The 15904-nt window shown below is 40.3% G+C and overlaps 1 protein-coding gene across 2 annotated transcripts in view; it reads left to right on the top strand.

Annotated features, from left to right (window-relative positions):
• The window catches only part of SLC9A9 (solute carrier family 9 member A9), a 537539-nt gene that overhangs the window by 307447 nt on the left and 214188 nt on the right, over positions 1-15904 (top strand). For both annotated transcript variants that reach the window (XR_011995298.1, XM_072727072.1), the window contains exons 10-11: positions 2306-2419; positions 4022-4133. Coding sequence is in view for 1 of the 2 variants with exons in the window: in XM_072727072.1 (XP_072583173.1) it covers positions 2306-2419; positions 4022-4133 (226 nt within the window). In the remaining variant the exon portion in view is untranslated. The remainder of the gene's footprint in view (positions 1-2305; positions 2420-4021; positions 4134-15904) is intronic.

Raw genomic sequence — 15904 nt, 5'->3', positions numbered from 1 at the left:
CTTTGTTTTGTTAAACTGGTACAGGACTGTGAAGGAATATATATCATTGTAAGCAATAGAAACCTCACCTTGAGCGAAAAAGTGATTTCTTTTTAATTCAATAGTCCAAGGTAGATTTTGCTTCGGGTGAAGCTGAATACAGATTAAGCAGTGTGGTCAGGACACAGCTTCGCTTTCAGACAGCTATTTCCCCTGTGATCACAAGACGGCTAGCAGCAGCTCCCTAGCCTGCATCCTACTGTCTCACACTGAAAATCTGGGGGTCTTTGTCCCAGCATTTCCTGCCAGGTCTCATTTGTATTTCTTTGGCTCTGAATGCACCACACCCATTTCTGAACCAAACATGTTGGCTAAAGAAATGCATTGATTTGAGTAGTTTAGTCCTAAATCATATATTCCATGGCTGAGCTATAGAGGTTTCAAATGTGAACTAAGAGTGAGGAAGAAGGTGGACCCCAGAGGGAAATTAGGGTGTGACCACCAAGAAAAGGCTAAATGGATCCTAGATGGCAAAAGGTCCCCTCTACTGTACTTGGGATGGGGACAGGAGAAGAGGCTCTGTGAATTTAATCTGGCATGTGTTTATTAATGTTAAAAACTGTTTAGCTGCAATGGACTGAATGTTTGTGCCCCTCCCATGACCAAATTCATGTTGAAGTCCTAACCAACAATGTGATGGTGTGGAGAGGTGGGGCTTTGGGGAGCTGATTAGATCATGAGAGTGGAGCCTTCATGAACGGGCTTAGTGCCCTTAATAAGAAGAGACAGGAGAGGATATGAGGATACAGCAAGCAGGCTGCTGATTGCAAACCAGGAAGAGGGATCTTACCAAAACCTAATGGATTGATTGACACTTTGATCTTGGACTTCCCAGCTTCCAGGCTGTGAGAAATTAATCTCTTTTGCTTTAGCCAGCCAGTCTATATAGTATTTTGTTATGGCATGCTGAGCAGATTAAGGCAGTAGCCAAATCTCACTTTTTGAAAAAGTAAAGATTTGATGGGGTAGCAATGTGTTCCCCATCCCCTATATTTTCTCCCATGTTTTCAAGTTTTCTGTGGTTATTTGGGTGACAGTGTTAAGATGAGCTGGTCTAGAATGTGAAACAAGTCCTCAGGATAATTGATGATTGCTGCCACTGCAGAAAGACCATCTTGTACCACAGGAGCTGTGTCTTTTTTAATCCTTTATTTCTATTACTGGCTCTAAATAATGTTTCTGACAGGATTCTGCTTTTCTTTCTGTCAACTGTCGGTAAGCAGGTATTGGGCATTATTTGTGAGGCTGTAAATACATTACATGAAAAAATAATGAGTCCTTAAAAAGTCAAGAGAAATGCCTCCAGAGACGTTTACCTAACACGGTGATTTATGTAGGTCTGAGAATGAAGTTTCAGAAACTTCCAAATGAAAATTCTGGAACATAAACTAAAGTCTCTTCCAAATGAGTGTTTGATGTAGCCCCTGGACACATTTCCCTTCTACTTCTAATCTGGAAGTTAGAGAACGTTTTTCATGTTCAACTTAAATTGTTTAGTTAATGATCTAAGAATAACTCTTGGGAGCATCCCCCTGCATAGCATGTTATTACTCCATTCCTCTGACTGAATTTGATGTATCTATTGTGTTCTCATTGCATAAACTGATCTCTGGGATTAATCATTTTCTTTTTACCAGCAAGAAATTGTAGACATTTAATGGATATACCTACATCAGTCAATTTAATGAGTCTCATTGTCTGGAGTTTGAAATATACTGATCATTCTAATGTTGAAATATAATTGACATTCATTCTTATTCCAAGTTTCCAAGTTTTCTAAGTTTGTCCCTCCTGCCTGCCTGAGAAAGGTAATTTAGCTAATTTTTTTTTATTTTATTTTAAGTTTTTAGGGCCTAGGAACTCAAGGGCATCTACTGAGTAATGCTAGAAGATGCTAAACAATCCTGGCATCCTCTCCTATGGTATACCTTAAGCAATCACATAGATTTCTATAACAAGGAATATTCTATCATCCAAGTAGGAATTGTTCTGTGGAGGATCATGCTGGCTAATATACCCAGGTGTATCTCTAGCAGCCTGGCAGCTGGAAAGGAAGATGGCTGCTACATCTTGGAGCACTGGGTCACTGGGTGGAGAGCCAGGGTTGTGTCGGAGAGCCTGACAGGGTAGTCAGCTGAGCACAAGGCCAAAGGGTGGCCTTCCCAGATAAAAGAGGACCATCCATTTACCAGAACAGTTACAAGATATTAGTTGGATTCCAACCTGAATAATCATTAATGGTTTTTGGTTTCTGTTTCGTTTTCAGTTGTTTGAATTTATGAACTTCTTGGCCGAGAATGTCATCTTCTGTTACATGGGCCTGGCACTGTTCACGTTCCAGAATCATATCTTTAATGCTCTTTTCATACTCGGAGCCTTTGTATCCTTTGAAATACAGAACATGGAGTGATGAGGGAAAAGAGTAAACTACTTACTTTTACTGATTATTCTGTGAAATTGTTAAAGTAATTTCCTCAAGTTTATTGCAAGGCTCAAATTCATGGCAGATATGTAATTTCTAGTAGGAGGGAAAAGATCCTAAGAAACTGGGACCTTTATTAAATGCTTCTGTCTCAAGATAAGAAATTTGGAACATGCTGAAAGAAATAAAGGGAGAAAACTGAAGGAGAATAGAATACTCAAAAAACGAATGTTCAAAATATATTTATTTCCTAAATATTCAAAGTATGTTTTCAAATTATGAATCATTTACATGAAAATATCAGTCCGTTCTTTACAGAGAAATATACTTAAACTGCATTAGAGTGTATCAGAATATAGCCAGGATTATTAAGCTTTAGAAATATTTTCATCACAAGATGGTAAAATCTCTTTTCCAGTGAGGACTTTGAAAATAAGATACACAGAGTGAAGATCAGATGAAATTAGCCTTATAGATGTGATTTTAATGTCTTATGTAAGTGTACATGTGAGTTTATTTTAATAAGGTCGCCCTTTCCTGTAAGTAAAATAACATAAAATCTAGACTTCTCGTTTAATACAGAGGACTTTTGCAGCTCTAGGCCCCAGTAGGAATGGATGTCTATTTGAAAGGATACTGAGTTGCTAGGGATGTCCCCAAGGGCAATCAACAACTGTTGTCCTTTGGAAATGGGCAAATGCCCCTCAGATCACAGGCATGTGATCCTGACAGCCAAAACAGCTGACCCTTTTCTGTAAGCCCTGCTCTAGCCAAGCACCACCATTTGCCTTCTGTCCTCTTTTCACTAAACATTCAGCTGGACACTCCAATTTCACCCAAAGACCTCTACATCTTAGAGGGAAGTTCCCTCTTCCCACATAACTCCACCCCCTTTGAGGACAACCTAGAACCTACAGACTCTCAGGGAAGGAGTCCTGGGTGACAGAAGAGGAGAGAGAACTACCACCAGTATTTTTGTAGATTTTAACCCGTAAAGCTTGGACTTTAGCAAAATGCTTCCTAGAGAAGCAATTGTATTATACATTTAGACAGGCAATTCCTGTCAAAATTAAATCCACTAAGAAAAAAAAAAAAAGTAAGTGAAGTTTGCTAGATACAGGGAGTAGAAACTGATGGAAAGTAAGATGGCAATCATGAGCAGAAGTACATTTATCCTTTCTAAAGTGCTGCTTGAGAAGATAATGCACCAACCCCTGAATGGTCTCTGCCTCAAATTTTACAGCAGAGTTGAGCAAAGAGTCAGTCATCAGTAACATAAATGTGATGAGAAAATTTACAGTGATTGAAATGGTTTGGGGTTAACAATTCTAAACCAAGTAGATATTGAAAGAAAAGCAGAGTTCTCTATTATTTTTGGAAAGGAATTGACATTTAAAGATGAATTTTGGAAGCAAGATGGACATACACATATTGACATATTTATCCCTGTTTTCTGGGTCATAAAATAGAGAAGCTTAAGAACATAACAGTTAAAGCTCAAGGACTCACAGCCTCATTGCAACAACATTTTCCTCAATGTTTCCCTGTGCTTATCTGTAGCTCGCAATTTTTGTTGCCAGAGCCTGCAACATATATCCCCTCTCCTTCCTCCTGAATCTGGGCCGGAAACAGAAGATCCCCTGGAATTTTCAGCACATGATGATGTTTTCAGGTATGTGAACTATGTTATGTGCTAGAGTTCCTCTTGTCTCACACTTTTCCTGAGGGTGCACCTGGAAAGCCCCCTCAGGAGATGTAGAGACCTCTTGGTATTACCACCCATTGTATCTACTAGTCTTCACCCCATCATACCTAGTGCCATGCCGATACTCTATAAGTTCTAAGCAACCGTGGGATTTCTCTTTCCAAGAGGAAAATTAAACAAAAGGGAATTTTGTTGGAAAATACAGTATCTGCCAGAAACTGGCCTTTGAATAGGTATTTGACTTTCCCCTGACCTATTCCAGATCAATTTTCATATCAGGGAATCTGCACAGTCATTTCACAAGTTGTGTACTTGAAGGTAAATAGTATGCAAGTGGTGCCATCTTTGCCCAATGTTAAGACTTCTCCCTAGCATCCCTGCTCCTTCCCTATGCAAAGCTCCAGGAACTTTCCATAGTTAATATAGAAGTGAGTTGTATGTAAGTGTTCTCAGTTATTAGTTGAGAAAACAAGTATTAATTGCACATTCCCCTAGTGTGCCAAGCACAGTTCTAAACACTGGTGGATATAGCTGACAAGGTCTCTGCTCTCAAGAAGCTTATGTTCTAATTGTTTAAATCATACCTGAAGGTTCCTTCTTCCAAAAGAAAATAAACCAAATGAATTTTCTGGCCCTGAACTACTCTGGGAATCGTGACTACTTTCTGTTCAATCAATTTTCCTACCATCAGTCTTCCTTATTCAGAGACATTTTCACTTACATGCGTTCTATGTAGAAGTATATTTACATTACACTCAGGGGCAGTTCATGGGAATATATGTGAGAGTACAACAAATACTCTCAGAATGGAGTAAACAAAATTTGGGGTATACAGGGAGATATGGAAAAACTGAGGAAACTATCACTTATTGAATATCTACTATTTGCCACTCACTGTAGATCAATTCTATGAAGCAGATATTAAACCATTTTTTAGATGGTGAAACTCTGGCTTAGGATCTCAAAGAGGTTATATAACTTGGCCAAGGACAAAAGCATTCCTGAACCCAGGTCTGTTTGTAAGATTCCACTTCGAACCCACCCAAGTGTCTCAAAATCCATATTTTCAGCAGAAGTACTAGGATTAAAAGGCTTGTCTCACCTTCCATTCCAGTTTAACCTGTTCTACACAGTAAAAGGTTGGTAGTTCCCAGGTTGAGAATGAGCTATTTAATTAAGGATGAAAAAATGGAGATCCAGAGTTCAAAATTGCCCTCTGTAGTCTTCTTACAGTGCTTCCCTCCATTTCCAGATAAGCTAGAATGAGAGAAAGAGTCATAAAGAGGATAAGTTGAACTGGAAGGTGATCTTTGACTTAGAACAGCAATGAACTTTGGAAATGAGTTGACTTCTATTATGGGAAAACAAAAGACAAGTTTGATCACTCATAAATAGGAAGTCAGCACTGGGTTGCACTTTAGCAACTCATTTCTAGAAGCTGGAAAGTACTTTCCTTCCTTCCCATCAAAACATCAATAGTTTTACTCTGGAGAATAAATATCTGGCTTATTTTTAAAATCTTAAGTATTATATTTTAAACAGTGCTTTATTTTACAAAGATCACTTTGAGAAAGGTGTGAGGTTTTGAATAGCCATGTTGGAATGTGAAGTGTCTGCCCAAAAGGCCAGCTGGCCTGATGGTTTTTCTGGGGTCTGGCATCTTCTATGTTTGCTTAGCTGTTGAATTAGAGCTGTGCTAAAAACTGAGGCCAGCAATACGGTACGTATGGCCAAAGGATGTGAGAAGGCCCAGAATTTGATGATATCTTTATGATATTCTGAAGGAGGGATTCAGCCTTTGAACCAAATGTAGCCCACACCAACTTTGTAAATAAAGTTGAAACACAGCTACACCCTTTCGTTTACATTCGTCTTATCTGTTTTTGCATTACAAAGGCAGAGTTGAGTTGTTTCAGTAGAAAACACATGGCCCAAAAAAACTGAAGTATTTACTATCTGGCCTTTGTTCTAAAGCATCTTCATCCTCTAGAAGGAAAATAATAACCTCATCACATTAAGGGAGTTGAAACTATTAGTTTAATTCAGGAGAATGCCAATCAGTTAAATCCCATCATCAAAAGACCATCATGCCAAATTTTCAGGACATCTACTATTATACATGATTATAGTCCAGAGAATGCCCCCCATTGCCTTCCACATTGAGCGTCCACGTCATCTGCCCAGCATCAGTCACTTACTGTTAGCAGTTCAGCAGCTTGACCTCAAGGGCTGCAGTCATGCTGGGCCACAGTGGGCTTCTTTCCATAGTTTTGCCTAGATTTTTGTTTTGTATGCTTTTCACATTGAAGTGAATCTGAACAAGAAAGAGATTGGGTTACTTCTTCTATTTTTAATGCCATTTTAATTACAAGTTAATAATATTGTTGATATTCCGTGGTATGGTGGAAAGAACATTGGATTTTCCACTAAAAAGATATCTTCTTAGCTTTCAAACGAGGACATAGCAATGTTATGTGGTTGTATAATGGAATCATAGTTGCTCAACTCAAACTCTAACTTTTCTAAGACCTTTGATGAGCAATGTTTTGAGACTCAGATCCAGAGCAAGGTAGGACAGACATTATTAGTCTCTTTCTATAGATTGAAAAGAGAGAGGGAGCCAGAATGAGGGAGATGTGGAGAGTATGGGTATCTTACTCACAATCTTACAACCAATGAGAGATGAAAATGAGACTTGAACTCTAGCCTCTAGACTTTGAATTTATTTTTTTTAATGAATTTTTATTGGTGTTCAATTTACCAACATACAGAAAAACACCCAGTGCTCATCCCGTCAAGTGTCCACCTCAGTGCCCGTCACCCATTCCCCTCCAACACCCGCCCTCCTCCCCTTCTGCCACCCCTAGTTCGTTTCCCCGAGTTAGGAGTCTTTATGTTCTGTCTCCCTTTCTGATATTTCCCAACATTTCTTCTCCCTTCCTTTATATTCCCTTTCACTATTATTTATATTCCCCAAATGAATGAGAACATACACTGTTTGTCCTTCTCCGATTGACTTATTTCACTCAGCATAATACCCTCCAGTTCCATCCACGTTGAAGCAAATGGTGAGTATTTGTCGTTTCTAATTGCTGAGTAATATTCCATTGTATACATAGACCACATCTTCTTTATCCATTCATCTTTCGATGGACACCGAGGCTCCTTCCACAGTTTGGCTATTGTGGCCATTGCTGCTAGAAACATCGGGGTGCAGGTGTCCCGACGTTTCATTGCATCTGAATCTTTGGGGTAAATCCCCAACAGTGCAATTGCTGGGTCGTAGGGCAGGTCTATTTTTAACTCTTTGAGGAACCTCCACACAGTTTTCCAGAGTGGCTGCACCAGTTCACATTCCCACCAACAGTGTAAGAGGGTTCCCTTTTCTCCGCATCCTCTCCAACATTTGTTGTTTCCTGCCTTGTTAATTTTCCCCATTCTCACTGGTGTGAGGTGGTATCTCATTGTAGTTTTGATTTGTATTTCCCTGATGGCAAGTGATGCAGAGCATTTTCTCATGTGCATGTTGGCCATGTCCATGTCTTCCTCTGGGAGATTTCTCTTCATGTCTTTTGCCCATTTCATGATTGGATTGTTTGTTTCTTTGCTGTTGAGTTTAATAAGTTCTTTACAGATTTTGGAAACTAGCCCTTTATCTGATACGTCATTTGCAAATATCTTCTCCCATTCTGTAGGTTGTCTTTGAGTTTTGTTGACTGTATCCTTTGCTGTGCAAAAGCTTCTTATCTTGATGAAGTCCCAATAGTTCATTTTTGCTTTTGTTTCTTTTGCCTTCGTGGATGTATCTTGCAAGAAGTTACTGTGGCCGAGTTCAAAAAGGGTGTTGCCTGTGTTCTCTTCTATGATTTTGATGGAATCTTGTCTCACATTTAGATCTCTCATCCATTTTGAGTTTATCTTTGTGTATGGTGAAAGAGAGTGGTCCAGTTTCATTCTTCTGCATGTGGATGTCCAATTTTCCCCCAGATTTCAGGTTGTACTACAAAGCTGTGGTCATCAAGACAGTGTGGGAAAATTAGACTTTGAATTTAGAGCATCTTACCCACATAACACTACTTCGGATTTACCCTCAAGGTCATGAGAATAAAAGTTGAATCAAACCTGGCCCTTCCTAATATAGGCCAACCCCAACATATCTAACATATCTCTCACACAAACCTGATCCTCATCCATTTCACAACAAATCAAACAAGTGGATGACACCCCTCCCACGTCAGTTCAAGTTCTACACTGCACACATTGACCCCCATCAGAGTGTAGGAAGCATCAGGTGAGTTCACCATGGGCAGTGCAGTATTTTTCTTCAAAAGAGAATGCTCCAAACTCAGTTTTGATACCTGCATGAATTTTGTCATGTTCTACGTCACTCAGGATCTAACATTTTAAATGTATTTGCCAGGAAATAAGAATTTAAAAGGTCAACTTAAGGTAACATAAGCCAGAGAGGAGGTAAAGAAGCAGATCATATAACATACTGTCTAGCATTTTCTGGGTGTATGATAGCAACACCTGTGGAAACCAGAAGAGAAAGTCAGTCCCTTTAAAGAATATTTGCCTTTGGGCACCTGGGTGGCTCAGTCAGTTAAGCATCTTATTCTTAATTTTAACTCACGTTTTGATTCAGGGTTGTGGGTTCAAGACCCATGTTGGGATCCATGCTGCACATGGAGCCTACTTAAAAAAAATCTTTTTAAGATTTTATTGATTTATTCATGTGAGAGAGAGAGAGAGAGAGAGAGAGAGAGATTGAGAGAGAGAGAGAGGTAGAGACAGGCAGAGGGAGAAGCAGGCTCCATGCAGGGAGCCTGATGTGGGATTCGATCCCAGGTCTCCAGGATCAGGCCCTGGGCTGAAGGCAGGCCCTAAACCACTGAGCTACCCGGGCTGCCCCCCCAAAAAATTTTTTAAAGAATATTTGTTTTAGACTATAGCCTAGTGTTCTTCACTATGCCTAGAGTAGTTTTGGTTATCCAATGGACTTTCTTTACATAGCTCAAAACATTTTTCAGAGTCTTTTAGAGATGGTAAACAATGACCCTTTATCTAAAATGGGAGTATGTAGCTAGTCGGAGCCAACAGTACATTAAAAGGATTATTCACCATAACTAAGTGGGATTTATTCCTGGGCTACAGGGGTGCTTCAGCATCCACAAATCAATCAACGTGATACACCATATTAATAAAAGAAAGGATAAGAACCCTATGCTCTCTCAAATGATGTGGAAAAGGCATTTGACAGAATGCAGCATCTTTTCTTGAAAAAAACCCTCCACAATATAGGGATAAAGGGAACATACCTCAATATTATAAAAGCCATATATGAAAGACCACAGCAAATATCATCCTCAATGGGGAAAAAACTGAGAGCTTTTCCTCTAAGGTCAGGAACACAGGAGTATTCGCTCTCACCACTGTTGTTCAACATAGTACTAGAAGACCTAGCTTCAGCAATCAGACAATAAAAAGAAGTAAAAGGCATCCAAATCACCAAAGAACAAATCAAACTTTCACTCTTCGCAGTTGACAGATACTGTATGTAGAAAACCCAAAAGACTCCACCAAAAAATTGCTAGAACTGATAGAGGAATTCAGCAAAGTCACAAGATATAAAATCAATGCACAGAAGTCTGTTGCATTTCTACACACTGAAGCAACAGAAGGAGAAATCAAGGAATCCTGTTTCTAATTGAACCAAAAACCATAAGATACCTAGGAATAAACCTAATGAAAGAGGTAAAAGATCTGTACTCAGAAAACTATAGAATGCTTATGAAAGAAATTGAGGAAGACACAAAGAAATAGAAAAATATTTCATGCTCATAGATTGGAAGAACAAATATTGTTAAAGTATCTATGCTATCCAAAGCAATCTACACATTGAATGCAATCCCAATCAAAATACCACCAACATTTTTCACAGAGCTGAAACAAACAATTCTAAAATTTGTATGGAACCACAAAAGACCTCAAATACCCAAAGCAATGTAGAAAAAGAAAACCAAAGCTGGAGGCATCACAGTTTCGGACTTCAAGCTATATTACAAAGCTGTAGTCATCCAGACAGCATGGTATTGGCACAAAAACAGACACATAGGTCAATGGAACAGAATAGAAAACTCAGCAATGGACCCACAATTATATGGTCAACTAAGCTTTAACAAAGCAGGAAAGAATATCCCCTGGAAAAAAGAGTCTCTTCAACAAATAGTAATGGGAAAATTGAACAGCCATATGCAGAAGAATGAAACTAGACCACTTTCTTATACTATACCCAAAAACAAATTCAAAATGGTTGGAAGACCTAAATATTAGACAGGGATCTATCAAAATCCTAGAGGAGAACACAGGCAGCAACCTCTTTGACATCAGCTATAGCATCTTCTTACTAGACATGTCTCTGGAGTCAAGGGAAACAAAAGCAAAAATGAACTATTAGGGTTTCATCAGGATAAAAAGCTTTCACACAGCAAGGAAATAATCAACAAAACTAAAAGGCAACCTATGACATGGGAGAAGATATTGGCAAATGTCAGATAAGGGTTAGTATCCAAAATCTATAAAGAACTTCTGAAACACCCGAAGAACAAATAATCCAGTCAAGAAACAGGCAGAAGACAATAAGATGACACTTCTCCAAAGAAGACATACAAATGGCCAACAGACACATGAAAAAATGCTCAACATCACTTGGCATCAGGGAAATACAAATCAAAACCACAGTGAGATACCACCTCACACTGGTCAGAATGGCTAAAATGAACAACTCAGGAAACAACAGGTGTTGGCAAGGATAAAGAAAGGGGATCTCTCTTACGCTGCTGGTAGGAATGCAAAGTGCTGCAGCCACTCTGGAAAACAGTATGGAGATTCCTCAAAAAGTTGAAAATAGAGCTACACTATGACCCAGGAATTGCACTACTGGGTATTTATCCAAAGGATACAAAAACAGTGATTCAAAGGGGCACACGCACCCCAATGTTTAGAACAGCAAAATCCACAATAGCCAAAATATGGGAAGAGCCCAGATGTCCATCAAGAGATGAATGGATAAAGAAGAAGTGGCATATATACATGTATACACACAAACACACACACAACAGAATATTACTCAGCCATCAAAAGAATGAAATCTCATCATTTGCAATGACGTGGATGGAACTAGAGGGTGTTATGCTAAGTGAAATAAGTCAGTCAGAGAAAGACATATGACATATGATTTCACTCATATGTGGAATTTAAGAAGAATAGTGGATGAGCATAGGGGAAGGGAAGGAAAAATAAAATAAGATAAAAACAGAGAGAGGCAAACCATAAGAGACTCTTAACTATAATAAACAGAGGGTTGCCAGAAGGGAGGTCAGGCAGGGTGGGGTGAGGGTGGGGGGACAGGGTAATAATTGGGTGATGGGCATTAAGGAGGGCACTTGATGTAATGCGCACGGGGTGTCACACACAACTGATGAATCACTAGATTCTACCCCTGGAACTAATAATACACTATGTGTTAACTCAGTTGAATTTAAATTAAAAATTTAAAAATAAGATAAAATAAAATAAAATGGGAGTACGAGCTTACCTACACATTTACTCACTCACAGTCCTCCAGCTAGTCATTCAGTGGACATTCACTGACTCGCTCTTTGGGTAGGTGTTTACGTGAACAGAGACAAAGATATTGGCTCCGCCCTTAAGAAGCTCGCAGCCTAGAGAGAGCTTGGTTTTGTGTGGCGTAAAGTTGGTTCCCTGAGACAGTGCACCTCACGTGGTTCAAAGTCCAGTCAAATAAGAACTAGATCTTTCTGTCTCAGTCAATTGCATCTACCGTTTAATAAATGGTAGATCTTTTTTCCATCATCTTTACCCTCACCTCCTGCATACCCTTATGGCACTGCAGGAGAACAGCTGGCGATGCTGTTCCCCAAACTGAAGTGGGTTCACTTGTGAGGCTATCAAAGCTTTAGCCTCAGTCTTCCCCATTCACACAGGCCCCTTCCAAGATCCCTGGAGGGGCCCTAGATGTGCGTTCTGATGGTGTGTCAAGTTGGTAAAAGGTATTCTTTGTATTATTTTTCCTAAAGAGGGTGCCCAAGATAGAGAAATTTCACCTCAAGGTGAAAGTTTACAAAGTGATCCATCCAGCTGTTTATCACTCATCTTCTGGCAGTGAGTGGGGCCTGCAATGAGCATTGAAATTAGGGCTTAGAGCTGAGTAGATAATGTTTTTGAGTAAAGCTCACATTGTTTACGGATGACCCCACTACCACTGCTGCCACCTGCTTCCCCGGCCTCCACCTTTTGCCACTAGAGTCAATTAAACTGAGTGAAGCAATGTCAGAACCCAGATTGAGTTTCTCACCTAGCACAGACCTTACCCAATTTATTTTGTACAGACTAGTAATCTACACACACAAAGCCTTGGAACCTGCAAATGAGGAATGGTCTCAAGGTCAATAGTGGTCCTCTGCCTTGGAAGGCTTTCAATAATGCAAATTCTCTTTTTGGTAGCTAGGTTGCAGTTTCGAGTCAATTGGGGGAAGTTTCCCCTGAGACATTTTTAAGACCTTCTTTAAATTCAAGGCCAGGAGTTCGGAACTGCCTTGGTGTATCGTGTGACACCAGCACAAAGGGCTTAAGAGGAACACTAAGCTCCCCCTGAAACTGTTCCTGTTGCCCTCGAGCACAGCCCCAGTTAATGCCAGGAGTGAGCTGCCCCGCCCCAGCTCTCAGTTCCCCTGAAACCAAAGAGGCAGAGTTCTGTGGTTTAAATTAAAGGAGGAGATGTGCTCCGCACAAATTAGCCTTCCTCTTGATGTGGTGCATATTACAAAGATCAGGCCTCTTGTTTTAATTCAAATCCATGTGCTGCAATTTTTATTTAATTTAAAACTAAATAAGAGCCGAGAGTTGCTGGAAGGAGGGGAAATGCCAAGCCCAATTGAGCCCTGGCAGCCTTCCTGAAACCACTGTGACTTGGAGACTGTGTCCTGCTGGGCTGCAGAGCCTCCATGCAGAGCTGCTGGGCTGATCTGAACAGGAAGGAGCCCTGGTAGCGCTTGGGCAGGTTGAAGGAGCCTGACGACATGTCAGAGAATATGCTTCTCCAATTTGTCCATTTCTGCTGTGTTTGGAAGAGACATTGAAACCCTGATGTGTACGATTGCAGAAACTAAGAAGAGTTTTAACCAGGAAAGTGTGGCCACTGTGTACAGATAGACTATAAAACCTCATCCATGGGCTCATGGCCATGAAGACAACAGCACCAGTGTCTCCAGGCTTTGCCCCTAACGTTATTGTTGCTCATTCGAGTGTCCACCAGTGCTCATTAGCATTCGAAGAGCTGCTGGCATCGAAGGATTAAGAGAAAGTCATGGAAGAAAAACTTAAATTAAGAAAAATGTCCCATTAGCATTCATTTTTCCCCGTCAGGGGTGAAGTGACTGCCTCTATGATTCAAGTGTTGGGGAACGCTGTGTCTACGGCTCACAGAACAGTGGTCTTCGATGGAAGGACTGCTTAAGAACCACTGTCGAGGAGTAGGAGACCACCTTTCTCCATGTCTTTTTGGTGAGCCACCAGTCATGCTGTGGTCAGGGCCAATTGGAGGCTGACTCAAAAATGGCCTGACCCAGCAGACTTATCAAGTGCAGCCAGGAAGAAAACAAGAGGAATTCATGGAAGCGAAGAGCAAAAGTCATTGTTTCAGCAATGCTTAGGAATCTGTGTCTGTCACTCCCCAAGCTACTGAACTCCAGCAAGCGACCAGGACTGCCCCCCAACAATTACCAGCCATCACGTGAAGGGACACTTCCCTGCTTTCTTGATCTTTAATAACTGAAAATGTGCTCCTGGAACCAGCCACTTTCACTGGTTCGCTTGAAAGCTTCTTAGAAACACTGAATCCAAACCTGCCTTTTAATAAGATCTCCGGGTAGTTCCTGTGCATGTGAAAGCCCGAGAAACATAATCACAATTCATGGTTTTTTGTTCTGAACCTCTTTCTTCGGTCTGTTCCTCCTACCTTCTTCTGTTTCGCCTTCCTGGATACCGGTCTTGCTCTTGTTCTGCCGTTTGCCAACTGATGAGCATAACAATGTTACCCAGTTATTGAATTTCTTCCATTTCTTGAGCTTGCTGAAGTCCTTCCCTCTATTCACTCAGGCTCTCCCTCTGCTCAAAACCCTTGCCACACCCACCCACCTTCAACTCTTTTATTCAACTAATTCCTTTTTCTCTTCACATCTCCGCTTAGACATCACTTCCTGTAGGAAGCCTTGGTAACTCAGGTCTGGGTTGGTCCCTCTCATCTGTTTCCATAGCACACAGTACTTCTCTTCTAGTACCCATCACGTTCTCCTGTGAATTTTGGCTTTCCTGCCTGCATTCCCTTCTAGACTAGGCCCTTTGTGAGCTCAAAGGCTGATCTGTTTGGCTTATTCTGTACCTCAGCACTCTGCGCATTAGGTGAAACTGGGTAATCCTCCATAAGCAATCGGTGGATGAATAAGCAAATGAATGAACCTACAACATTTTCTACCCAACTAAAATTGTACATCCCCCTAAAATGACAACTCAAGGACTTTCCATTCCTGTTCTGTCAGCCCTGGGAACATCTAATCCCAGAATTGGTCCTCTAGGCACCTCTCAGACCAAGTTTACCTGGTTCCACAGCAATAATTTTAAAGAAGGAGATCAACAAAATAAACCTTTCATGTTTTAAATGAAAGAAAATATTTTTCACCTACTCACTAGGCTAAAAACCCTTCCCTGAGTGTTGATAACAGTAAACATTGTTAATACTTCAAAAAAGAACCATTTGGATCTGAGAATATTTCTTAGATCTCTGCTTGCTTTGTGTTGGAGGGATGTGTTTTTCAATTAAAAACCCAAGATCTTATTAAAAACCCTGGGACTTTTATGTGGGTCAGATGATTTGAATCAAGATCAGGCTAACTCTAACTTCAGCTTGGGAAAAGACTTCTTTCAATGTATATACAAAGATTATTTGAGAGTCTGAGCCCCTTAAGCAACAGGCTTTTTTCTACCTTTCCTCTTCCCTTCTTTATAATTCCTGAAAGAGACAGTCTGGATGATGCCATCATACAATCAAGCATTCCTACCCCTTTGCAGCTCCCTCACCCAGAGTCCAATGTTCCCTCATCCTCCCATACTATACACCCTTCTTGCCCTGGGCACATTTTGCAAAATTAATTAGGCCACTAAATAGCTAATGCAGCAGAGCCACAGAATGTTTTCTTCATTAGAGATGAATTTCCACTGAGTCCTCATCTCTCACTGTTGTCTGGGGTAGGCATTGTGAGCAAAGTGAACAACTGGAGTAGATCTTCGGAGATCTTCAAATGCAAAAGAGTTAACCACTTCTGCATGAAATGTATCAAGCTATCACAGAATAAATCACCTTAAATAATGAAAAAACATGCACACCATTGTTGTGACAAAGTAGACCGGCAGAGTAGGCCCATATGAATTGCAGATCCCATTAAGTCCTCATAGTTTCAAATGCGGAGAAAAGTTTATATGGTTATGATAAATTCAGAATATCTGAGAACTAGCTTAGACTTGTGGCCAAGCCCATAGAGTTGTTTTCTCTTATCATTAGGTCAAAACATTATCATTCTTCACTTGGCTCCAAAACAGATTTACAATAAAAATTACTAGTTCTTGCATTTTTAAGCAACAAATTAGATTCTGCTATTTGG

This window comes from Vulpes vulpes, chromosome 11 (genome assembly GCF_048418805.1).
Source record: "Vulpes vulpes isolate BD-2025 chromosome 11, VulVul3, whole genome shotgun sequence".
NCBI lineage: Eukaryota > Metazoa > Chordata > Mammalia > Carnivora > Canidae > Vulpes > Vulpes vulpes.
This window is presented reverse-complemented; position numbering and strand designations above follow the sequence as displayed.